At 39.7% G+C, this 25,887-nt stretch overlaps 1 protein-coding gene across 5 annotated transcripts in view; it reads left to right on the top strand.

Annotated features, from left to right (window-relative positions):
• Positions 1-25,887, top strand: part of NFIB (nuclear factor I B) — a 235,200-nt gene that overhangs the window by 108,266 nt on the left and 101,047 nt on the right. For all 5 annotated transcript variants that reach the window (XM_034987974.1, XM_034987976.1, XM_034987975.1 and 2 more), the window contains exon 3: positions 22,924-22,977. In XM_034987974.1, coding sequence (XP_034843865.1) covers positions 22,924-22,977 — 54 coding nt within the window. The remainder of the gene's footprint in view (positions 1-22,923; positions 22,978-25,887) is intronic.

A 25,887-nucleotide genomic window follows, 5' to 3' on the forward strand; every position in this document is an offset into this window, starting at 1 on the left:
TGCCCTTTGTCTCAGTTTCTTCATGGATAGAATATCCAAGATAACTTCCCGTTTGCAGCTTAAATGAATTCCCAAAATTATTGAGGGTAAATTGTGATACAAGGAGGTCATGGTCTTACGCAGGGAAGCAGCATATAAGCAACTGACCAGAATGCAGTGTTAAAGTTCTATATTGGAGGTATAATCAAGGTGCTGTGGACCTGAGAGGTGGCCTCCCTGAGTGTCAGAAAGTATGGTTCAGAGAAGATGGGTAACATTCAAGTGCCTTGAAGATGAATTGGGAGTTTGCCTAGCCTCAAGGAAGGGATCATTCCAGGGGAGTAGAAACCATGTGGGCAAAAGCATAGAGACCTGCAATTGCGCAGCATATTCTAGCAATTTCCAGAAGTGTGCTAGAACTTAGGTGTTGGGCAGTTGGGTATAGATGTAAAAAGGGGTCAAAGATGATGGTTTGCCTGAGGGATGTAGTGAGAGATGAGGCTAGACCAGGGCCAGATGACCAAGAGCCTTGAAGGCTGTACTAAGGAAGTTGTCGACTCTTCCAAGGAATAGGGAGCCATGGATGTTTTAAGAAGTGAAGTGATGTGATTCCTGGTGGCGGCGCCATTGTCAGATGAGACATGCGTGCTCACTAAGGGCTTGGGCAGCAGTGCAGGTGGACACGAGGAAGTGGACCTGAAAGGTAGTCTTGGCCAGCAGCTTACTGGGAGGCTTTCGGGAGATGAGATTCCCAGATGCTTGGGGGAACTGAGTGGATGTGGGTGTCATTAATTGGGGTGTGGACAGGAAGAGGCCGAGAGTATGTAGGGGTTGGGCACTAGCAACCGCAAGAGGGATTTTGCAGTTAAAAAGACAGGTTAGGGCTGGAAATAGAGATTTGGAGTCGTCCGCAAATGGGTAATTGTAAACATGGAGTGGGTTGAATTCACTCCGGGAAGGTAAGAAGCCAGGAAGGAGGGCCCCTTGGGGGGATTGTCTTAGGTAGGGTGTTGACAGATGAGAAGGAGATTGTCCTAGAGATTGGAAAGAAAGCCCAGAAAGGGAGGCTCAGGAACAGGAAGAGGTGGTGGCCTAAAGGATAAGGGAAGGAGAATTTTTTAAAGTTGGGGGTGGTTAGTGTCAAGAGTCAGTTGGGTAGCACTCTGGGAGGATCAGGGCAAACTGTGGTGTATTGGAGATAGTAATTTTGGAGTTAGAACCTATCTAGACTTCTTAACTCTGAGAGCTGGTTTGGGGCATGAGGATTATTATTTATTCATTTTAAACAGTGATCAGAGAGTATTGAGTTTTGCACTTGCGTTTTCCTCCCCAGCATAACTTTACCAAAACAGGTCCAGTCGTACTGGGGTCCAGGCTGCTTAAAGGATGAATATTCTGTGCAGACATTAAGAAACTTCTGGTGGAAGACCGTGGATTATATTTATTTGTAGTCTCTCCCTTCTCCTCATTATGAGGAGGAAATGTGCATTTTTTTCCTCCATCTGATTTCACCATTGGCTACTATATTTAAAGAAGCAGAAACCACTTAGAAATTTTAGTGTGAGTTTGAAGAAGGCATGAACAGTCTCACAGAAAATAAAAGGAAATGTGGCCAACCAGTGAGCCCACCCCTTTAATTGCTCTTACCAAGCCTTCAGACATGCCCCTAGGGGGGAAATTACGCCCCCCCTTCCTGGATTCACCCTGTTAGCAGCAGAAGTAAAGAGCAGTTTCTTCGCACAATCCCCTCTGCTCCCCTTCTCCCTGTGTGGCTCCCCTTCTCCCTGTGACTCCCCGGTTTAGCAGTAAAAGACTCAGAAAGTGGTGATATTATGCTAGCACAAACAGATTATATTAGAAAGTCTGATTGAGCCAACTAGCTTGTAAGTAAACACAATAGCTCACTGCAGCGGGGTGCAGCTCTGTAGCCTCCCGCTGTCTCTTAAAGGTTTTAAAACACTTTTTAATGCCCGGAGCCTCCAAATGCGCTGAAGTTCAGACTCAACATGCCATGTGAACTTCACAGTTTCCCCTGAATGAAAGTAAGCGAGCAAGTGGAATCCTTGCTAGTTAAAATCAAAAAACACAAATGTACGTGGCCCTCTCGAAAAGTAAACTGTCTGTAGGCGTAATGGACTCTAGTTCCTCTTCACTTTCTCTCTCCAGCCTTTGCCATCCTAAGATGCTGCTTCCCCCCTCTCTCGAGGAAGCACAGACAGGAGCAAATGAAGTTTCTGAAAGTAAAGTTTGGATCTCGTGGAAGTCGGTCAGGGTCTGGCAAACGATTTCCCTTTATCAGGCAGTTAAAGTGGAAGGATGTACCCTGTAGCAGCAGTGACTTGCCAATTAGCTGGGCTTTCCCCACTGTTTCTGGTTTGGCAGGGACGAGGTGGTTCACCCGGCTGCATTGCTGCCTGCCAAGGACACATGGCCAGCTCCCGGCTTCCTGTCTTCCTCTTTGTGTCCTGGCCTAGCCTTCCAGGGAACTGCCAAGACGCCGTTGCCAAAAATCTTCCTTCAGAAAGGTCAAGTAACCTCAAGTCACCTGTGCCAATATTTGTGTTTTCTTTTGAATCCTTCTGTGTTCAGCTTGGAGAAAAGTGTACAAGTGAACGTGCAGTGAGTGGAACCTGGGGGTCACTCTGGATCACTTGGATGAAGCAGTAGAACCCAAAGAATCCTTTGGCCCGTCAGGGTATGATGTTTCTAGTAGAATTCTATTTAAAGCTCTGGGAAGTGTGATAGAGTTCAGAATGGTTCAATGCGGATTTGGATTGAGTTTGCTTTTTAGGATTCACTATACACATGTGATTTCTGGCTGAAGCTGACTCCTGGTGCATCACATGGCAGGGAGAGAAAGAAAAGTAGAGCCTGGTCTTGGCTTAAGAGCTGCATTTTTGTTTGTTTGTTATTTTAAGACTTGATAGTCACATACTGCTCTTGGCTTTCTAGTTTGGTGTCTGCGACCAAGCGTCCTGGTGAGCAACCTAAGGACAGTGCAGAAGAGGGTTACCTGGGGTGTCTGTTGAACGTGCCATTCTCTTGGCCCCAGTGCCGCTGTATGGCGCAGCCATTGAGTGTGGGTTGAAGACTGCGTTTTTAACGAGCATCTTGAGTGATTCTGATGCTCACTAAAATTTGGGGGCTGGATGTGTCCCTGAGTGTGAAATGAAAAGAAGTCAGGTAGCTTTTATTTTTACCATGCAGCACATTGTCCCACGTGTCTCCTTTAATTGACCTTTTTGGAGATGTAGAGCTTAATTGGACTCTTCAGACTGTACACAAACCAATGACGATGAACACTTTTCAAAAGATTGAAATGAAAAGATACTAATAATATAAGAAAACTTTATCTAAATAATTGTCCCCTCTCTGAACCTTACATTTTAAGACTTTTAATAAGGCTTTTTCTGTGACACAGAGAGCCACCAGAAGCTGCGTGCTAAACTGGTCTGGAGGGCTCCCTCCGTGTAGCCCGCACTGAGAATGTTGCTCCTTGGAGGGGTGCGGTGTGACGGGCCCAGGGACACCTCTCATTAAAGGAAAGTTCAGTGTCTCCCGATATTTCGTAATGCAAAACAGTTTGCTTCTCACCTTGAAAAAACACCGTGTGAGGAGTATGGAGCTCTTAAAGTGCCTAATACTGAGCCATGTGCGAATGTTCGTGGCTGCTGGCATTCAGTAGAGAAGACGCTGCGTGTTCTGCCTGTAGACTCATAGTCCTGCTGGGGAGGAATAAGTACCTCTGCCTTGAAGGTCCTTCTAGCTGGACTAAGAATCAAATTGACATGAGGCAGAGTAACAGGAGAAAAATCAAATTTAATAGCGTACCTATAGGGAATCCACACAGACCCGGAAATTCCGAAGATGGTGGGCAACATGATGCTTGTATGAGCTAAGGAGAGGGGTAGGGATCTGAGGATACAGAGGGGAGAAGGAACAGTAGCAGGAAGGTGAAAGGAGATGTTTAGAAAGCAAAGGTTGCCCTATTGTGCAGGTAAATTTTTTAGATAAAGAGAATCTCTGTTAATAGCTCTTTTCCTGATACAAGCAGGCAGTTGAGGGAGAGGTAAAGAGCCTTTCCTGAATCCATTGGGCTTTGACTGCTTTTAACTCAAAATAATGTTCATGCCAACATGGCCCATCTTGGGTTGGCCTGCCCGGGGCCCCAACAGCCCCAATATTCCCTTTTGGCTTTTCGTGTAAAATTGTCCATAGTATTTACTTCCTAATAAGTTCAGTTCAGTTTTTTTTTTTTTTTTTAAAGATTTTATTTTTATTTATTTGAGAGAGAGAATGAGATAGAGAGAGAGAGAGCATGAGAGGGGGAGGGTCAGAGGGAGAAGCAGACTCCCTGCCGAGCAGGGAGCCCGATGCGGGACTCGATCCCGGGACTCCAGGATCATGACCTGAGCCGAAGGCAGCCGCTTAACCGACTGAGCCACCCAGGCGCCCCGCCTAATAAGTTCAGTTTAATTTTCCTTTGTGCCTTTTGTATCTTGTAACATGTTACTTTTAAATATTGATAAGAATGGGATAGCCTTGAACCTTCTTATGTCTTTGGTCTATAGCATTCCCAAAGATGGGCCCAGGTTACCTTTGTAATTTTACCATTTTTTCCTAAATTATTTCCAAAATTTGCTGGTAAGCTGCAGCCTTGGGACACCTCTGCCTTTCTGACAGGACTAACAAACACTACGCTAATTTGGAACACATGTTCTGTCAAAGTTTACCTATAGCCTTGGGTTCCAAATTTGCGACTTCAGCATCTTCCATTGAAAAGAAACAGCATATTTTTTTTCTTGAACTCCCCCCTGTTGCCTCCCCTTGAACCATAGTCTTTTATAACAGTAATAAGGAAATGTGGTTATGGGTATAATTGTCATGAGGCAATAGTACCCTTGAGGACTGGCAGAATTTTCTTTTCTATAGTCTGAGGACTGGGCTCCATCAAGAAGCTCCATTTGCAAATAGCTTAATTAGAATAATAACAATGTCTTTATTTTTATGGCAACTTTCCCTATAGAGATCAAAGCGCATTAGAAACATCCTATCAGATTCATTGTTCTAATACCCGGTGGACCGGAATGAAAAAAGTTTTATTATAGCTCGTTTGAGGTAGGTGATTGAGGCAGAGAGAGGTTAAGTGACATCCCAGAGGTCACAAAGAAACTCAGTAGGGGAACTGCAACGAAAAATCAAGGTTTCCTGTTACTCTGCAAGTTATCAAGCCACATTCTTTCCTGGCTATTGTAAAGGATGGGAATAAAGCACAACCTCTTTTAGGATTGCAAAATAATGTAGGTGAAAGTGCTTTGAAAATTGTAAAGGTATTGTTGCTATCTTTATCACTTGGTACAAATGGAAGGTAAGAAAGAGCCTTATTGTCAATGTCTAGATATTCCCATAGATATGACATGGATTTGCAAATTCGGGTTGATTGGGCCCAAACGATCAGTCTTCTTGATCATTAATGAAGGACTAACGAAAAATTACATTTATAACTCTAAATAAAATAACACACTTAAGCATCTTACGGCTCCTCACAATTCTTAAAGAATTCTATGAGGTGGAAAACAAACTTTGAACAGATTGAGAAGCCAAAGATCAGAGTTGCCCTGGTTAAATAAACTGCCAGACACAAAACTTAACCAAGTACTCTGATTTTCTTTCTTTCTTTTTTTATTTTTAAAGGTTTTCACGTTGGACTCCATAGTTCTCAGGGTGGGTATGATGAATTGAGGATCTTTTTTTTTTTTTTAAACCGGGAATATGAGAAGTGGGAGTAAAATTGCTACTAATCTTCCAACTTGATTTCAGGGAGCCTTGGAGGACACATTCTCTGGGGAGGAGACACGATTAACTTGATGTTCTTAATTACTATTGTTTGCTTTGTGATTAAAGGCGAGGTATTTTGGTGGAGGGCTGTTTGACTGCCCAAGTGTCCAGTGTGCTGGTGTTGGGGAGCACCAGGGGTGGTGGCATTCCTTCCCTGAAAGAGGAGTCAGTCCCCTACCACTAACTAGGAGCTGAAAAATCAGAAATATCCCCAATTTTATCAGTCCTTGCTTTTAACAGGAAAAATGAGAAGTTGGGCAAAATACAAATACACAGGGTTTTAAAGCTGTCTCTCTGATTTTCAAGGTTCTAGAGGGAGTTCATTCATATTCCTTCCCTTTAACTCAAGTAAATGAAGCAAATAAGATCTCCCGCTTACCATCCATCCTCCCTGTCGGTCTCCTGGGAAGGGTAATGGCCTTGAGACTTTGTCTCATCATCAGTGCACCTCTTGTTGTGTCTTAATGCTTAATGAATGTTAAGCCAAGAACAAATCCAGGTAAACAGGTGAACAGAAAATAAAGTTCAACCCCTGTGAACCTGTGTGTGAAATAACATGGGAAGAAAACCTCCATCTTGTAGGAGCACTTTTAGCTCCGTGAATGGACCGGGGAGATAAGTGCTGTTCTCTACCAGTCGACTGACTTAGATCAGCTAATTTATTCCAGTTCTGATCATTAGTGGATGATATTAACAGAGAACGCTCAGTTATTGCTTTATTATTCTGAATGTATTTTTTGGGGGGAAAGTTTTCTTAAGCACCCCCTCCTCTTTCTTTCAAATGGCCTCCCTGGATTCCAGGGTGCTCCCCCCCCACTTTTGTGGCATCTGTTGTATTTTGGTTTTTTTCACAGCATGACATCCACATCCATACTGGCACAAAAGAGTCCAGCCCAGTGAAAAGAGAGCTGAGCAGTGTTGTCACTTGAAAAACACACGGGTCACTTTGAATGGGAGCCTAATGTGAGGAGGAAGCTTTGGCTTGGGATCTAGATGGGGGTACCCTAACCTTCGTGTTCCAGTCGTGTGTGGAACCCCAACTTCATTGCCATCACGAATATTGCCATCTATTAAACAAACCTGCATAAACAAAAATGATGCTGCAGCACGGCCCAGGTCTTCCCATTTATAGTTTATATTTTCAAGCAAAAAAAAAATAGAAATTCTCATTTTCGGGGGAAATTATTTCTCTGTTTTGTGTCCTTTCGAAAGTAACTGGGTTTTTGTTTGTTTGCTTGTTTTTAAAGATTTTATTTATTTATTCATGAGAGACAGAGAGAGAGAAGCAGAGGGAGAAGCGGGCTCCCAAGGAGCAGGGAGCCCGATGTGGGACTCGATCCCAGGACCCTGGGATCATGACCTCAGCCGAAGGCAGACACTTAACCATCTGAGCCACCCAGGTGCCCGTAACTGGGTTTTTATCCCATCTTTCCTTCATTGAAGTTTTCCTTAGATGTAGAATTTATATCCTCGAGTTTCTTAGATCTAGGTAGGTACTGATCTTTTTACTACAAAAATCTAATATTCTGTCAACAAGATGTAAAAAGACAAGCATAATTTTCTTATAAAAAGCTGTGGCTCTTTATTTCATTTCTCAAACCGTGTCACAGGCAGACAAAGGGCTGTGAGCCTTTGGCAGGTGACAGAGCTCTGCGGGTCGGGGATGGAACCTGTAACATCAAACCTTGCCCGGGTTTGCTTCTGCCTCGGTCAGTCGTGCCAAATGTCCTTCACCTCTTCCAGCAGCTGAATGGTCCTATGAAGTAAATTAGTGGTCTCAGTCCAATTCTTGGGGCAAAGAGATGCCACGATCCGCACGTTCTATACCTGCCTTGGCATCCTCAGCCGACACACCAAGGCGTAAGCAGGCCTAGGAGAATACAGTTTCCTTCCTGGCCAGGCGCAGTGCACTGTGATGTCCAGGGGATATCACACTTTGAGATTTAACCTCTCGGGGTGCAGAAGGGTGGAGAAAGCTGTGTCGAGGTGGTACAACCCATCTCCGGTATTAAAAAGAAATAATTTACTTATAAACTGTTTCCCTATTATTTTGTTGCATTTTTCTGCTGTGCCATTTGTAAGTGGATGGAGATTTCGTGTTAAATTGGCTTCCAATCAAATTTTCCAATACACTGAAGGTGGAGATTAGTCGTCTTTCCTAATCTCTATCAGCCTATTTCTAGGAGGGTGCCCCTTTAAACCCATTTCTGGGCCCAAGTATATCTGTCGTAATTTCAGTTATCTGTTTAGGATAATGTAAACAATTCAATTTCATTTGTTGTGTCTTGGCTTTAACTGAGTTATATATTCCTATGTGACGGTTCTTAAATCACGGAATCCACATAATAGAGTACATTGAAAGAACTGGTGATATTTTCTTATTGCCTTTTTTTGGACTGCAACTTATAATTAAAGTTTACGTTTAGAATAATATATGCACAGTAAAAAACTGGTTAAAGTTTAGAGTCCATTTCTACCTGGCATTGTGCTTCCTGCCTGTCACCCCCATTACCAGATACACCGAGTAACTGTTTCTGTCTTGTGGTGTCAGCATTATTCCTCTGGTTTTTAATGTCTGTGCAGCATGTCTTCCATCATATTCTGGAAGTTATCTTCTGGTATGCCCATTGCACTATAATTTTCTCGTTGGAAATCAAAGGGAAGGGAGGGAAAATGCAAAAAGTGGAAATTACGACTAGACTTCCTTCATGATCACTTTCTGCCTATTTAGACTGTAACCCATTTTCTTTTTTTCAATAAATATATATTGAGTTAAATTTGTAAATGTTGCCTGAAGTGATATAGGTTGACTAAAACAGATTCAAGGCTCATGTTTAAAAATTTCAGTGAACAGTGATTTTTAGTTGATACAATCTCCATATGATATTTGGTGCTAGCTATCAGAAACTGGGACAATAAGGTTGAAAAGACATGAAAATAAAGCTTGGGGCAGGAGAGCTCAGAATGGTTGAAAGGATGGTTGAAAGGAGACACAGGGATAGCGAAACACCATGCAATCCTGGTAGCTAAGTGTGCCCACCTATCACCAGTGTCATCTGTTGAAGTGTCATCAGAAAAAAATGCCATTGAATTGATGTTCAATGTTTTCTTTGGTGTCACGTCCCTCTACTGGGGCTGTTATCAAGCACACTGTAAAACGTCAGGTCGGTCCATATCATTTGCATTTGCGATTCTAAACTTTTGGCACCGTGAGTTCATATACTTCCTTATGCAGACATTCATCAGTAGTTGTATGTTGTCTCCTATTCGTGGAGCATTCTAGTAAAGTGTCGTAGATTAGAGTTCTGATAGAAGAAAATACTTTTGTCTATTCTTAATAAATTTGCCGATGTGAAAATGCTGAATGTCAAGTGAGGTCTTGTGAACGATTTCTTAGAGAAAACAGAGTAATGTTGAAATTATTTCTCTTTTCAAATATGTATTATCCTTATGTTGATGTATATTGGTGTATATTTAAGGCAGTTTGATTATCCCTGCATGATATTGTTAGCTATTCGGACAACTGATAGGCAATTCAAAGTTGTTTGTGTCATGAGATATAAATAAATGTATAGTATTCTATAAAAATAATCGTACTCAGTTGATCCAGTCAAGGAGCAGACAGTCATGTTTGTAGAAAGGTCATTTACACAGGAAAAAAACCCAGGTATCATGTAACTTGTTGGGTAGAGAGACTAACTATGAGATGGTAAAAAGGAGAAATAGTAAACCTGGACGGGTGGGTAGGATTATCTCATCTCTTGGAGATGTATTTAGAGCTTGTCATTGAAAATCTAAGTAATTAGTCTTTTTTTTTTTTTTTAAGTCTTTTTACAAAAGACTTTGGGATATAGGACTTCATATTTAGTACTGAATGGTGACAGTGCCTTCTCACCTTTTTTGTGAGAATCATAACAATTACTTGAAATTTATTAAATTCTAAATGGCATTATATTTAATCTGTCTGATACTGGTAACTCTATTACCTGACATATATTTTAGAGTGATGAATATGTCAAACTTCAGCAAGCACATATATCTGTCAGGGTCCAGGGAAATAGTGTTTCTGCCAGAGGGTCCAATAGAAAGACTTCTATGAGGGCAGGGTGGGGGGTAGTTAGAATGATGTTAGAACAGGTGGGACACCAACTGGGCAGTGAGGCCACCTAGACATTAGCATCAGCAGGAACTCACTACTTCAACCAGGGCTGCAGGGGTTGGTGTTACCAGAATCCTTGAGCCACATCTGTCTGCGAGGTGTGGCTCGCAGAGAGAGGGACCCATCCAGTGAAAGTAGAACCACAAGGATTTCTGGCCACCACTTGGAAAGACCTGTCAAAGCAGAGAGAGGAAATATTTCCCCTCTCCTTTCTTCTTGCCCTCCGATTTTCCAAACTCCCACCTGTGCTTCCCATTGGTTGGGCCTAGCCCAAAGGCAGTTGTTAACAGAGCTGGGAAATGTAGTTTGCAGGAAAAGAGTGAGGGATGGCTCTAAGGACAAGTTACCACTATTTGGCAATTCTGATTTTTTGAGGGGGAGTGGAGAGATGGAATTGAGGTAAGGTTCAAAGCATTAATTTCATGGGAGGGATTGTGTTTGCATGATATTATTGAAAGGTTTCTCACACTAGTTTTGCTTACTGGCATCGAGTTACTAATTTTTTTTATCCTACTAGAAAATTTAGTTTATGATTTGTCATTATACATTATTGTTAGATGCTTTTGAAAATTCTCCCTGATTTTTTTTTTTTTTTGGTTAATTTTCAAATTTTAACATCCTTTAAATGTCAGGAAGAATTTGATCTTCTCTAATTAGAACAAATCTTGAAAGCCAAAAACAACAGGTTACAGTCTCAATCGTTTTGTTGTTGGTTAGCTCTGACAGAGAATCATAGATGACCTCACCTTCCCCTCTTCCATCTTCTGGATGCACTGAGAATGGACAAGGGAAGCTCGACTGCCCTTGTCATCAAACACTGCCTACAACTTGGAAATGATGATGTGGTTTCTTGGTTCTTTTGTGACTTCTTTGCAGGCTTGGTATGCAGCATACTTTGTTTTTTGATTAGAATGCAATGTCAGTCTTGAAATGTCAGCATAATAATCAACTTGCAGAATTGAGCATTAGCCATGTGTAATGTATGTGCAGTAAAAATAATCTTTATGAGAATGGGAGATGAGTCTGCAGTAAAAAACTTGAAGTTGGTCTGTGTTAAAGTTTTGTCACATCTGGAAGACATTTGATGTATAAAATTACATAGGTTTGATACCATTCAGGGTTAAGACATATGGATGGGACATTATGCAGAAACTGGTTCTTTTCCATACTCTTTAGACTTAGCTTAGAGATTTTTAATAATAAGGAGTCCATTTGAATCTCTGTTAAAGATAAACTGAGCAAAATGACAAAATGGAAAGAATTTTGAACACATGGTACACGGCTCTGCATGCTTAGAGTCTTGATTCCCTTCTTTAAAATGGATATATAGCAAGTGGACATACCTCTCATCATTTTTTTCTTGTTTCCCAAATAACCATAGTCATGAACAGTGGAATTCTGTGGTAGGCTTCTATAACAGGTTCTTTATTATTCTTGGTTAAAATTACCTGTATTTTTAACTTTCCTTTTACAATGACATTTGAAAGAATATTGCCACACCAGATTATAACAAATCTTCATATTTCTCTTGGGTTATAAACTTTTCAGAGTTTTTCAAACATATTATTCTACTTATTAGAATATCTTGACCTTCCCTTAGAAAAAAAAGTAAAATCAGGGGTGCCTCGGTGGCTCAGTCGGTTGAGCGTCCCGACTCTTGATTTCAGCTCAGGTCATGATTTCAAGGTCGTGAGATCAAGCCCAGCGTCAGGCATGGAGTCCGCTAGAGATTCCTCTCCTTCTCCCTCTGCTCCTCCACATGCCCACTTATCTCTCTCCCTCTCAAAAAAAAAAAAAAAAAAAAAAAATCATATTAGCACAGTTTTTTGGCTTGTTTTTATTTTATCAATAAAATTGAGTGACATTCCTCTCATGCACAATTTTAATTGGCAGGGGGAAATTACTATCTCCTCATTTGTTTCCTTGTTTTATCCTTTTTTGAAAATGTTCACTCACATGATGTATTATTCCAGTAGTCTTATTCCTGGTAAATTAGCTTTTGCCCTGAAAACATGGGGACAGAACTTCTTTGAACCATTTATCAAGGAACTGTTAGGACACTGAATACCGCTCTCTGCCACATCAGCACACTTCCTGTTTCATCAAGTGACTTCTCTCATTTTTTCCTCCAATTTTTTGATAAAGTTATTTTATAAACAATAGCAGTACTGAATGTCTGACACGCAAATCTGCCTTCCTGTGGTGGGAGGTATATTAATTTTGTCTTACTCTATTTTCTGCTAATTACTATGCACCTCTGGATTAAATACATACATTTATTTTTGTATGACTATATCACCACAGACTTAAGAGCTATGATTTAATAATAAAGCAAAGGCTCGTTATTCATCATATATAACCAATAAGGTATACAAAAAACCCATTCAGTTTCTTTTCTGTAAGCTCATATGAGGTATTTAAATGTAAATATCTTAATGATTTGGCAAAGTATCTTTTCACCTGGCATAATGGAGAAGTCTATTCAAGTAAAAATTTTCTTTTTAGGAACTTATGCCTATGATCAAATGAGCACTTTTGAAATAAGAATATGACTTTTCGGTCCATGACTGAATCAATTGCTAAATTTGTATTTGTAGAGAGGTTCTTAAAAAATAGAATATGTGTAGATAATCACCAGACAAGTAATAGTTATGATTGGCATTACTGCAATTAATTATAATTTGAGGAAGATGAAAAATGGCTGAAGTTAGAGCAGCCATCAAGGTCTTGTCCACGGAAAAATAGTGGTCATTTATTCAACAAGTGTTGATGGAGCTCCTACTAATATGCCAGGGATTATGCTAAGTAGTGAATAAGACTTCCATGTATCTTGGGGAGCCTGGGTGGCTCAGTCAGTTAAGCGTCTGCCTTCGGCTCAGGTCGTGATCCCAAGGTCCTGGGATTGAGTCCTGCATCGGGCTCCCTGCTCAGCGGGGAGTCTGCTTCTCCTTCTGCCTCTGCCTCTCCCCCCTGCTCATGCTCTGTCTCTCAAATAAATAAAAATCTTAAAAAAAAAAAGATTTCCGTGTATCTTGACCCCATGAGTTTTATAATGTAGCAAACAGGCTGGACACTAATCTGGCCCTTTAATTTCCAGCGCTGTTAGTGTTTTCAAAGGGAAATGTGGAGTGAAAACAGGAGGACCAATTAGGTGGGGTTTTGCAGGGGTGGGGGGAGGAGTGAAAGTGGGGAATTAGACCTCAAAGTATATTTTTAAAAATACGTTGGCCTTTCTCCACAAATACTTGTGCATATTTTTATTTTCACTGTTGTATGAAGTTATTTTTCCCCCTCTTATTTCTGTTGTAAATGACTAAGGCTAAAAACTTGTGCCTTTTTCTTGTCCAGTTTTCAATGATCGGGCAACGTGAAAACTGATTGAGGCTTGAGTGGTTTGCTCAGGGTCAGAGTGGTTGGCAGTTACTGAATGGGACCCAGGCGTTCTGACTCTCCAGACAGTTTGGAGAAAACACAGCCTGCTCTCTGAGAAGAAAAATTGCCAACAAAATATTAGAAAGTCTTGTATCTGGGTTATTTATTTATTTTTTTTGACAGAGAGAGTGAGAGAGGGAACACAAGCAGGGGGAGTGGGAGAGGGAGAAGCAGGCTTCCCGCTAAGCAGGGAGCCCAATGCTGGGCTCCATCCCAGGACCCTGGGATCATGACCTGAGCCGAAGGCAGATGCTTAACGACTGAGCCACCCAGATGCCCCTCTTGTATCTGGTTTTAATCTAGATATACAATATAATAGTACGTTATGGAGAAATACACGAACAGCATAGCACAAAGGGGCCATGTGTCCACAGGATTGTGGCACGTGTGGGATTTAGACTAACCGATGAAGACCCCAGGACAAAATAAAACAGATAAGTAAGTCACTATGTCAGTCAGTGTAACGTAGTGCTCTTCGGGGCTTTGGAGGTATGAGAGCATTTATTTTTCCATGCTTTCCTTTTAAGAGCAAATCTAGACTAATATGATCATAAATATTGCATTTGGTTTATATTGAAATTTTGCATTGATTTTTTTCAATTTGCTTCCATAATTATGTTCCTGGGTCTGATGACATTCTGGTTTTCATTTTCAGATTCATATTTCACCAGCGTTCTCTTTGCACTACATACCTTACTATAAAATGCAGGTTTCTTGGTTTCCAAGAAAAAAAAAAAATTACATAGAATAGCTGAAATCCACAATGTCTCCCAGATGGGAAAGACAGAACATTCATCTCATCTTTTCCTACTGGATCTGGCCGGGCTTTGGAAAGTACTTCATTGTTTTCATATGGCAAAACGTATTGGCCAATCGTTCCTTAAAGTACGCAGTGGCGTGTTCATCTAATATTATGAGATATGGGCAGCATTTATGAAAGATTATAAATCTTACAACTCTCTTCAGAAACTTAAAATACAGCTGGAGATGTTTTGCTTCCAACAAACATGCAATCTTCATAAAATTGGAAAAGAAATGTTTTGAATAAATAATGTCTTGGTTTATTTCTTTCTAGTGCAAGAACCTTTTTTTTTGTCAAAATCATGCCATAAAACTCCTCCCTCCACTACACTAACACCCTTGCCTCTGTATTTATATTTTCCTGGTGCATTAAAAATTTTTTTTAAAGATGCCAGATTGCTTTGCCTTGTTTTTAAAGATAGAAAACTGGATTTGCTCCCAGGGACTCTTTCCCTAACTAGGCCAGTTTAAAAACTAAACAAGGATTGAGTCAGTTAATTAATTTAAATGAGATTACAAATCAAAAACATATTACGCAATCTTGATTTAATTACCACATTTTATTTACTTAATTGAAAACACACTGTAGAAACTTAGCAATCTTGACAATGGTGTCTTTGCATTCTATAGGGTACAGGCTTAGAAAGCAAGAAGTATAGATGATCCTGGTTGTGACCTTTGGTTCACTCAATCCCTGGATCAGTAAAGAGTCATTGAACTTAATCTTAGGCCAGAAAGGTCAGATACGATTATCCCTGCTTTCATTTGTGAGGTTTTGGTGCTAGTTAATGAAGCAGTGCAAACCTCTGGTCAGAGATATTGGCAGGTTTAACACTTTTTAGGCAGGGGTGTTTGTATCTGCACTGGTCAATAGTCCCCTTCTGTGAACAGGTTTAATTTGCTTACATAAGGACATGTGTTTTTTTTTTTTTTCCCCTTAAATTTCAGTGGCCTCTGTCTTTCGGCTAATTCCTTGTGGACAAATTTTGGTCTTGAGCCCAAATAAATCCTTATTTTAATCCTTGAGATATGATGCTTTGAACCTAATCACCCTGTTAAACCAAAAGAAGTAGCTCTTTAAAAGAAAGTTTAAAAATAGAACTAATGGAATCTGTAGGAATAAGAAATAGAGGATAGATTACATGTCTGGGCTCTTGTTTTATATTTTCTTTGGTTATGTTAATTTGTCTGTAAGGACCCTCAACATAGCAACCTCTCTTAAAACTATGAGCTTTGTTGTATTCAACAGATATTTAAAAATCTGTGTTAGCCAATAAAAAGGAAGATCTGAAGATACGGGCCTTTAGATGGGAAATAATGTAGATTACAAAGCATGATTAAGAATATGTAGGAAGCCATGTTTCCTGACTATTATTTTGCTTCTGCCAAACGTATTCAGGGAGGTTTGATTTCTCTGTGTACTCAGGCCTGGGTTTAGGGAAGGGGGCACTGATTCAGCAAAAACATACCAAGGACTCCATTAACAAAGTGACAGAGTTAATGCTTTCTATGGGCAGGTGGTTAACCAAGTTTCGCAACAAAGCGGATGCCATATAATGGAATGTCCTATTGAGAAGAGAGAGAGACAGAAGCTAGAGAGACAGGGGGAGGAGGAGAGAGAGAATGAGCAGGCATTTTCCTACATATTGACATTCTTACGAAAGACAAGGAAGCACTTGGTTTTCCTACGTTCTTTGTGTGTGTGTGTGTTATTCTAATAAACATTTAATAGAGGAAAAAGAAAATATTGTAAAACTATAGTTTTATGTCACCCCAATTGATGAAGCAGTCGTCCGTCAAAACTCAAGCCATATAGCATTTTAACTGTACTGGAGAAAAATATGGTGAATTATGTAATCAGAATTGCAGTTATATGAAGCTAAGTCACTGTAAATCCCAGGGAAGCAGTCCTTGTGGAAAGTAAACTGCCAAGAATGAGGCACAACACTTGAGCAGAGGGAGGTGGGAGAGGGTGAGAGAAGTTTGTCCTAGGAGAATAGTTTTCTCCCACTTCCCCTTTAAAAAGGTGCGTGGTTTGTCTTATTTTTGTGTGTCCCTGTTATAAAATGCATGCATTGTAATCCATTCCTCAGGGTTTTGCTTGGTCCTTACATCTTGACTTTTCTCTTTCTTAAGTGATTCTTTCTGTCATGCTCTATATTTAATTTGTAAAAATGCACTATTTTAGTATGTTGGTAATTAATGTTTAGGAGAGAAAGAAGGGGGCCATTCCAAGTCTTTAAAAAAAAAATCTTGTGGTATTCTTTAGTTGACAATGGGCTATTTCTTTACCTGCTTAAAGGAAAAGAATATGACAAAGGGGTCCTTTATCACATGATGACTAATTTTAGTTCTAGCGAGAGGCTATCTGTAGGTTAACAGGTTACAGGGTGGGTTTCATTTACTCTTCTGATATCCCTTGATATAAAAGCCATATTGTTATAGAATCATAGAATTTTAGAGGGACCTGACAAATTACCTTCTTTAGTCTCTTTTTTACACTGACAGGACTGTAAATTAAAATCATGCCTCTCAAATTTAGTTTTTCTTTTGATGCTCCAGTCATGGTGCCAGAAAATAAAATGAATTCCTGAAATAGGTTTCATCTAGGAGTAGAAAGACAGGTTATGTATAAAGGCCATTAAAGGCTTCTTGGCCTCCTGCTTGCGAACTGGGGCCTGCTTCTGGACCCTCACCAGACATTTCTTCCCTTTGGAGGAGAGACCCCAAAATTAATTTCTGACTCAAAATAGTCTTATCTCCCCCCCTTCCATTTCCAAATATTCCTTCTGGATATAAGGGAAGCAAAACTCAGCCTTAACATCAGGCCAGGACTAGTACACTTGACTCCTCCCCCTTTTTTTTGCCATAAAATGTGGGTCTATATGATTTTAATGTATGTTTCTGCACCTAGGGGCATACCTAGTCTTTCTTCTTTGTACACTTCTGTGCTTTTATTTTTTTTAAGAGTTTATTTATTTATTTGCCAGAGAGAGAGAGAAGGAGAGAGTGCAAGCAGGGGGAGCGGCAGGCAGAGGGAGAAGCAGGCTCCCCTCCCCGCTGAGCAAGGAGCCTGATGTGGGGCTCAATCCCAGGACCCTGAGATCATGACCTAAGCCGAAGGCAGATGCTTAACCATCTGAGTCACCCAGGCACCCCCACTTCTGTACTTTTGTAGACTACTTGTTTCCTACTCATTGGATTTACCCAACTGAATGTCAGGCGCTATATTGAAGATTAGGGCTGTAGGGCTAACTAGGTCAGCATCCCTGCTTTCATGTAGTTCAGAATCTAAAAGGGATGACCTCAACATGGAGGACTTGGGGGACGGAAAATAAAAGGGGGACGGAAAATAAAAGGGGGACAGAATGTGTGAAGACTTGGAGTCATCAAATGTAGGAGACATATGGGGAACCAGAAGGCTAAGATATGACCTGGGAGTTGGTAAAGACCAGAGGTGTCTGGAATGGCATTACTAAAAAATTTGGAGATTTTCTTATGACTATTTGGAATACATGTCAGGGTTTTAGCAGTGAAGTAGCTTCAGCAGTTTGGAGTTTTAAAAAGATTACCTTGGTAGCAGAGTGGAATTATGTACTACCATAATATACGATCTGTTCATTTTTCAGGACCCTATTCCTAAGGTCCCTTCCCTGTGATACCTTCTATAACACAGACTTGCTCATCCGTCCTAGGAAGAACCAACTGCTTGCTGATCTTGATACATACTCATTAATAGTACCTATCACAGTGTATTATAGTTTATTTGTACATTTATTTCTCTCTGGGCAGCCTCTGAGCTCTAGAAGGCATAGAATGTATATTCTTTGTCTTAAAACAGTGTTTTAAAGGTCATTATTATAAATTAATTGGAAATTTGATAAGAATTTATTGAGAACCTATTATGTCCCAAACATCAGCAACTGGAATATAGGAGGTGTTCCATGAATCTTACTGATTCACATCTAATTGATGCTTATTACAGTAGTGACCTTCAAAAGACTTTCAGTTTTGATGGTCTGCCTCCCTCAGACAATTGAGTTCACCTACCTCAGAAAGTTAGTACTCAATAACAAACATTTAAGCAGTTATTATTTATTATCTTACCTATTTAACAAATATTTTATTGGACTCCCACTAGATCATTAGTAAAACATTAGAATTCTCTTTGTTTCAAATGCAGAGAGAATCCAGACTAAATTTGATTTAGAGTTGTCCTCTTTTTAAAGCGTCAATTACTATATAGATTTTAATAATAATTGTTTTCAACTTAGAGTGAAAGAATAGCTATGGGCTTTTAAAATTTATGAAAAAGGTTTTGAATGTATTGGTAAATGGTAGGAAGGAGGAGGGAAGTTAGGGGAAGGTCAAGTTCCCAGAAACATTTAATCTACTGAAAGATCACTTGGCTGTACGTGATTTGAAGATTGCATCATAATCTCTCAAGAGGCAGTGTGTCTGAATGGGTGGCCCATGTAGAGAACATATGTTTTAATAGTTGCCATGTAACTTTGGACAAGCCATTTAGGTCACTTAAATATCCCAGGATCTTTCGTAAAACTGGGTCAGGAGGGAAACTGGCCATTCTTTAGGTAAAGTTTAGATATTAGAAGAGTCATAAAAGGCTGGCTGCTTTTTAAAAGGGAGTACACGAAAGGATTGAGGAAAAGTTGGTAAGGGTCATGTGGGGAACCTTTTCTTATTCCTGGGGAAGGAGGAATACATTGAGTTTAAAAAGTAGTAACTTAGAAATGGCTTCATTAACTATTTTCTTCCAAGAAGAAGACATATATGTTTAATTCACACCATTAAAACATAAGGAATGGGGGTAATATGAGATTTTTATAAGTATGTAATACAAACTGTTTCAGTTCTACTTTACGTCCAGTGAAGTCAGAAATGTAGAAGATGTAGATTGGGATCAAGGAAGAAAAAATAAAATGTGGAGGGAGTGATGGAGGACTGGTTTAGGTGTGCTGCCTTCAGGTTCCGCTCCCCTCACTTTCTCTCCACTGCATCCAGATTGTTCTAGACTCAAGACCCAGTGTGCTGGGCAACTCACAGCCCCATTCTTACCAGCCTTGTTCTTTGCAGACTTCAGTCTTCTGGAAGGTCATCTTCATCAAATGGCTGGTACCTACTGCCTTTTGAGCATGAGAGCTCCTGAGAACCTTGTAATGACAGTGTTTTCTCCCTTCGGGGGAAAGCGGTAGACAGCTTTTACGTAGGAATTCTCAGTGGGCACACACTCCTTCATGTTCAGGCGATTTACCACAAATCATTTTATTTTTTAAAAGATTTTTTTAAAGATTTTATTTATTTATTTGACACAGAGAGAGGGAGCATAGGCAGGGGGGAGCTGCAGAGGAAGAGGGAGAAGCAGATTTCCCGATGAGCAGGAAGTCCGACGTGAGACTCGATCCCGGGACCCTGGGATCACGACCTGAGCCAAAGGAAGATGCTCAACCAACTGAGCCACCCAAGCGCCCCGGCCCCGTCCACAGATCATTTTAGATGCTTGCCCTGGGATGGGCAGAATTTAGTCATATCCCCTTTCTCCCTTTCTTCCTGAGAGTTAGTCCATTAAAAATATTAATCATTCTTTGAATGTGACCTCTATGTTTGATATCTTTCATTTACTCATTGTATTTTGTCTGACCAGTGTATGATGGTTTACATAATAAAAGCTTTGCAACAACTCTACGGGGTAGACAGTATTACAGTTGTAAAAATCAAGACCACAAGGCTCTAAGAATTAAGTAATTGTGCACAAAATCACCCTACTAGTGAGGAAGAGAGCTCGAATTCATGATAACATATTAAGTACATGCAGACACACACACAGGACTTGAGCAAATGATGGAAGTGGTTGAAGAAGACCTTTGGGTTTAGAGTAATGTGACCTGGGTGGTGAATTGGAAAGGTTTTTGATGTGGTCTGAATAATTCCTTCTCTGAAGCTAACCACAGTAACAGTTCATTTTGATTTCTCTGCCAACTATAACTCGCTGGTTACTTCCTTTTCTAGCAGTTGGAATTAAGTGACCAGTATAAGGTTCCGTAAGAGTTAAGAGTAGATTGTAGTATTAGAATTTACAGTCTGAAAAGTAAATGCTAACTTGCTCCCTCCCTGAGGGGGCCCCTTCTATGTTTTGGGATCTAGTATATGCTATTTTACTTCATGAAAAGGCACAGACTTTGGAATATGAGGGAAAAGCTACCATTGTGTGCCAGTAAATGCCAGATCATTTTAGAAAGTGGAATTCTTATTAAAAGCAAGTGTGTGACTCAAATGTAGGGTCTACTTAAGTTTTCCCTCAAATGCTTGTGGGTTTGTTTTTTTTTTTTTTTGGTAATTATATTGTTTTCAAATGAAGAAGTTGGTGTGCAGTTGTTGGATATGGGGGAAGGGGTAATTTGCAGCAGAAAAGAATAGGGTTTCCCAGTGGGATGTTGTGGTAACAGGGGGTGCCATTGTTCTAGCTGAATACTTTCTTCGGAATAGAAGAGACATTCATTCTTTAATTGACCTAAGTTTTAGCAGCCAGATGTTGGGAAGGAGTTTTGTGGTGCCCTTTTGAAATTGATTTAAGTAAACATGCAAGGCTCATGGAGAGTCTACAACCCCTGCCCCGAGGACAACCTCAACCTGCCTCATGTTGTGTCATCAGGAAGGTGGCATTAGCCACCTTGAGGGATGCATGTCTAGACCTCCATAAATGTGAAGTAACTTTAGAAGGAAAAAGAGAATATGAAGAAGCTCTCTGTCCAGTGGGTATGTTAATAATAATAATAAGTAGGAACTCCTCAAAATATTAGAGTCACTTGAGAAATTAAACTGGAATGTAGTATCAGTATCGAAGGACATTTGTCAGAGGAACTCGAGGCAGAAATAGCTGAGGCTGTAGCAAAATAATGTCATTTATCATTTTTATGTAACTATCATACTCCATGCCTGGAAAGTGGCCAATGTTGTACCATCTTTTATAGGAATGTAGAAAGAGAAAGATTGACCTTCTAAGTTATAAGTCACAGACTCTTGCCTTAATTCCAGAAAAAGCAAGCAAATTCATGAGAGATGAGAGACAAGCATTTTAGAGAATATTCAACTCTGTGACTGTCTACAGGAGACGCTAGCTGGAAACTCAGGCTGCAAGAGTAGCCCCTAACAGTTTCTTTACTTCCATTTTGGAAAACCAGAAATCAGTTGAAGGATAATGTGGGAATCACTGAATATATTTGCGAAGATTTCATGAAAGCTATTCTGGAGAAAAAAAAAAAAGACAAAGGAAATAGGATGAAGAGGTAGAATTCTGATCTCAGCATTAAATCTGGTTAGCAGGCATGAGGCAAAGTGCAAAAATAAATAACCAAGTTCTATATAGAAAGAGAACAACAGGATCCCCTTGGATTTAACAGAAGAAGCAGCAATTGCAGTATGCTAATCACTTACATGGAAGAGCTTAATAACCCTGCTGAAAAAACCAGCATTAGATTTTTCTGCTTCAATGAGACTGGATTCCTGTCTTGGCTTAGGCACCATGGCAAGATTTCAGGGAAGAGACTGATCTGTGGCCACCTATCAAATTTTGTTGAAATTCACTATCGAGCTCAAAATTGCCTTTCCTAGGCAGGCAAAGGAGGCTGCTGAATTGGAGCCTTCCATTCCTCCGGCATTTACTGAAAGCCTAGTGCATTCACAGCCATGAACAGCACACTGCACACTGAGGAAGACACAAAAGAAGTAGACAGGATCTCTGCCTCTGCTTGGGAGCATGCAATTTAGTTGGGGAGACAAAACTTAAATACTAGAACCAATAAAAGAAGATAACAAAGCAACCTGCAAGTAAGTGTATAATAATATGGGGCAAATGACACAGATAACTGCAGAGGGGACGTGGAGGAAAGAGGAATGAGCAAAACACAACAGCGTTAGATTAGCTGGGAAAGGCGTGTTGCCTAACTGTAGTATAGCCTCTCCGTTGCTTTCCATAGAAAGCATCAATGAAAAATAACGTGGGGTAGGAAATTCAGATATTTCTACATTGATCTTTTTCTCCTTATCTGCAGTCTGTCTATCACAGATGGAAATTAAATTGATCCAACAGTTTGCTCTCCACAAAGCTATGTTAGTTTCTACCTAGTAATTTATGCTTTTCTTGGTGTTTGCAAATCGATTGCTATTATGGGATGCAGACAAATCTGGGCCTGGATTCAGTACGTTGGGAGATTATGGGAGTGGACATATGCGTATGCACACGAAATCCTGGAAAAATGGACTCTCGTTTCTGTGTATTTCACTCAGCGAATAAAAACATTTTCAGGTTCTTAAAAGCATGTTTAATTACACTCAGATTGCATTTTTAGGGGATGTATCTGCTTTATTTCATATTGCTTCTGGCAGGCCCAACCTCTAAACCACCTTCAGTGGCTTTGGAGCCAGACCCTTTGTTTTTAAAAAAGGCCTTGCTCCATTCTGAGACTATGATAGATCTCTACTTTTTTCTTTTCCTTTTGACATAGAAATATGTATGGACATTCACCTAGCTTGATAAATAAAGTGCTGCTGCTGAAAGGCTTGGGAAAGTATACTTTATTTAAACACACTCCGCTTCATTGTTGCATCTTAATTTTTTTTTTTAAAGTCCTTCTGAGGATTGTGAAATTTGTTCAAGCCAAATTAAAAAGAAAACGTTTTCTGTGATTTCTTTATAGATTCTGGACAATCAGGAAGCCCAAGCCACAATGATCCTGCCAAGAATCCTCCAGGTAAATATGAGCTCCAAGGCGCTTGCAATCTAACATTGTTGGAGAACAAAGGTACCACTGTACAGATAAACACCCCATGATTGGTCAGCTGCCTATTTCGTTCTGGCAGGCAGGTACGATCAGGACAAGATGTGATTCTGTGTAGGCCCTTCCCAGTGGCAAATACTTCTATATGGGCGTCATCCATATTTACCTAAGCACCGCCATTTTAATTTTGGTTGGTGTTGTCTGAAAAGTGAATGTGCATGTATTTCAATTGCGCATTGTTCAAGTGCTAAAAGTCATTGGTGCTTAAAAAGCCGAGAAACCACTTCATCATTCTTTTAAAATGCACAAGAAAAAATAAAAATTTCCATACCCCTCTTATAGTTTATCAACTTTCATTACTCTAAAAGAAGGGCTATGGTGGTGGTTGGTTATGTGTTCAGTGAAGGATTCTTTGAAAATGAGTTTTTATTCCATAAAGTTTTTATTGGATTCCAAGAATCAGGAAATAATGAAAGTAGGACTTTTCCTTCAGTATAATGTATGCCAAATACCCTCTTTATGTCCAGAAGTTGTTCCAGATCTGAAAATGGGCTTTCATAACTTGGCTGTCTTCATAGTTCTGTTGCTTCTAAACCTGAATATATAGAACTTGACATTGATTTAGGAGTAGTTTGTGGTTTTTCCTCATGACATAAAACTTGTGCAAAGAAGAATTTCTAATATTTCGTTATCAGAAGAACTTTATTTGTATCTGTAACTTGGGTAAAAGTGTGCTCTAAGAATGAACCAACAAAAACAAAACAAAATGAACAAAAAATCCAAACGTACCACACATGCCCTCTACCTCCGCAAATAATCTGATCTGGTTGTTTTCATTGAAAATAAAACTTTTTAAAAGGTGATAATAAAAGTTTTCTCAGGTAGACTTAGTTTTAGGTCCTTAATTTTTTGACCTGCCTTGTCATAGGGTTTTGCTACTGTGAGGTTGAACTATCTGAAGAACTCCAAACTGTAAGAAAGTATGTCAGACCAGTCTTGTTTTAAAATGATGTTAGAAAGATATAGTAAGTAAATATGCAAGTAAAAATGCAAGGTCAATATACTTTTTCTTTCTGAGTCTTGCCTATATTTTGTTCCTTATTTTTATCTTAGAAAAATTATACTTGTCCAGCTGTATATTAACTTACTGTGTATTGTACAAAACCTTACTGTTTGGCAAAACATTAAAAGTTTTAATTAAATATAGATTGAAAAGTGTATGCTAACTTCATTTGTCCCGACTTTTATCAAAATCATTCAAAATTAATACAGACTGATAACAAAACATGCAAAAAACAGAACAATTTTAAATGTAATTTCCAGTTAAATATATTACTTTATTTTTTGTGTTGGTGGGAGATTAGAATAAAAAAGATAGACTATTTCGAATGTAATAAATTTTGTCAGAAGTTTTCTCAAGTTGAGGGGCGCCTGGGTGGCTCAGTCGGTTAAGGGTCTGCCTTTGGCTCAGGTCATGATCCCAGAGTCCTGGGATCGAGCCCCACGTAGGGCTCTCTGCTCAGCGGGAGTCTGCTTCTCCTTCTCCCTTCCGCTCCCCCTGCTTGTACTCTCTCTCTCTCTCTCTCTCTCTGTCAAATAAATATTTATTTGACAGAGAGAGAGACAGCAAGAGAGGAACACAAGCAGGGGGAGTGGGAGAGGGAGAAGCAGGTTTCCCGATGAGCAGGGAACCCAATGCGGGGCTCTATCCCAGGACCCTGGGATCATGACCTGAGCCAAAAGCAGACCTTAATGACTGAGCCACCCAGGTGCCCCTAAATAAAATCTTTAAAGAAAAAAGGAAATTTTCTGAAGTTGAGAAAATTTCAGTATGCCTTTAACTTTACTAAAGTAAAGAAATCTTTTTATTTGAGTGATATTTTCTCTGCGGAGCATGATAACCCAAAGTGAATCGTGTCCAAACATTTTTTAAAAGCTTCCTTACTCATTTTAGAAAGAATGGGGTGGGGGAGGGTAGTTAGTAAAAAAAGAGTTGATAAGTAATGTCAGTCAGACTAAACAAAGGATATGGTCTTTGCATTTGAAATTAATAAAGCTGTTATTGTTTGAAATGCATTTCTGAACATGTACAGAAAGAATTACACTCACTTAAAAATGTTCTCTACTTAAGCTGAATGAATAATTGTTGAATAGTTTTATAATACTGGAATTTGATTTTTCAATATTTGTCAAGAAGCTTGGTTAAATTTTTCTTTTGCTACATTCAGTGTAGCATCTCTAAATTCATCTGTTGCATATAATATGACAAACAGAAATAATCAAGGTAGAACACTTCTGATTTTTTCCCTTTTTAAATTTTCCTTGGAAATCAAACCTTTTTGAGACCGATATCTTAAAACTGGGATGTTGTAGATCATGTTATGATTAGTTGAATATTATATATACACAAATGGTACATCAATTATCAGTTTTTCAGTTAGAATATAACATATGTAATATCAAAATTAAATGGAATAAAATTAGAATTTTCTTTGATGATGCAGAATCATGCCACCATTTTAACATACGTTGCATATCATTGTATTATGGACTTAATCATAAAGATTGTTAAGGAGTCCTATTTGATGGAAGTTAGAGTTTGTTCTGTAGTACCTTGAAATAAATCAAGCCGCTAGGAATGTAGAATGGCTTCTAATTTGAAATGTGAAAAATCAGAACTTACTAAGGTTTTTGTTTTGCAGTCAATTGGGATAAATTACACATATTATTAAAAGCTCTTTTCATGGGGCACCTGGGTGGGTCAATCGGTTAAGCGTGTGAGTCTTGATTTCGGCTCAGGTTGTGATCTCAGGGTATTGAGATCAAGTGCCTCGTCAGGCTCTGGGCTGAGTGTGGAGCCTGCTTAGGATCCTCTCCCTCTGC

Source organism: Mirounga leonina, unplaced genomic scaffold, assembly GCF_011800145.1.
Source record: "Mirounga leonina isolate KUSES-001 unplaced genomic scaffold, KU_Mleo_1.0 Mir_447, whole genome shotgun sequence".
NCBI classification, from domain to species: domain Eukaryota; kingdom Metazoa; phylum Chordata; class Mammalia; order Carnivora; family Phocidae; genus Mirounga; species Mirounga leonina.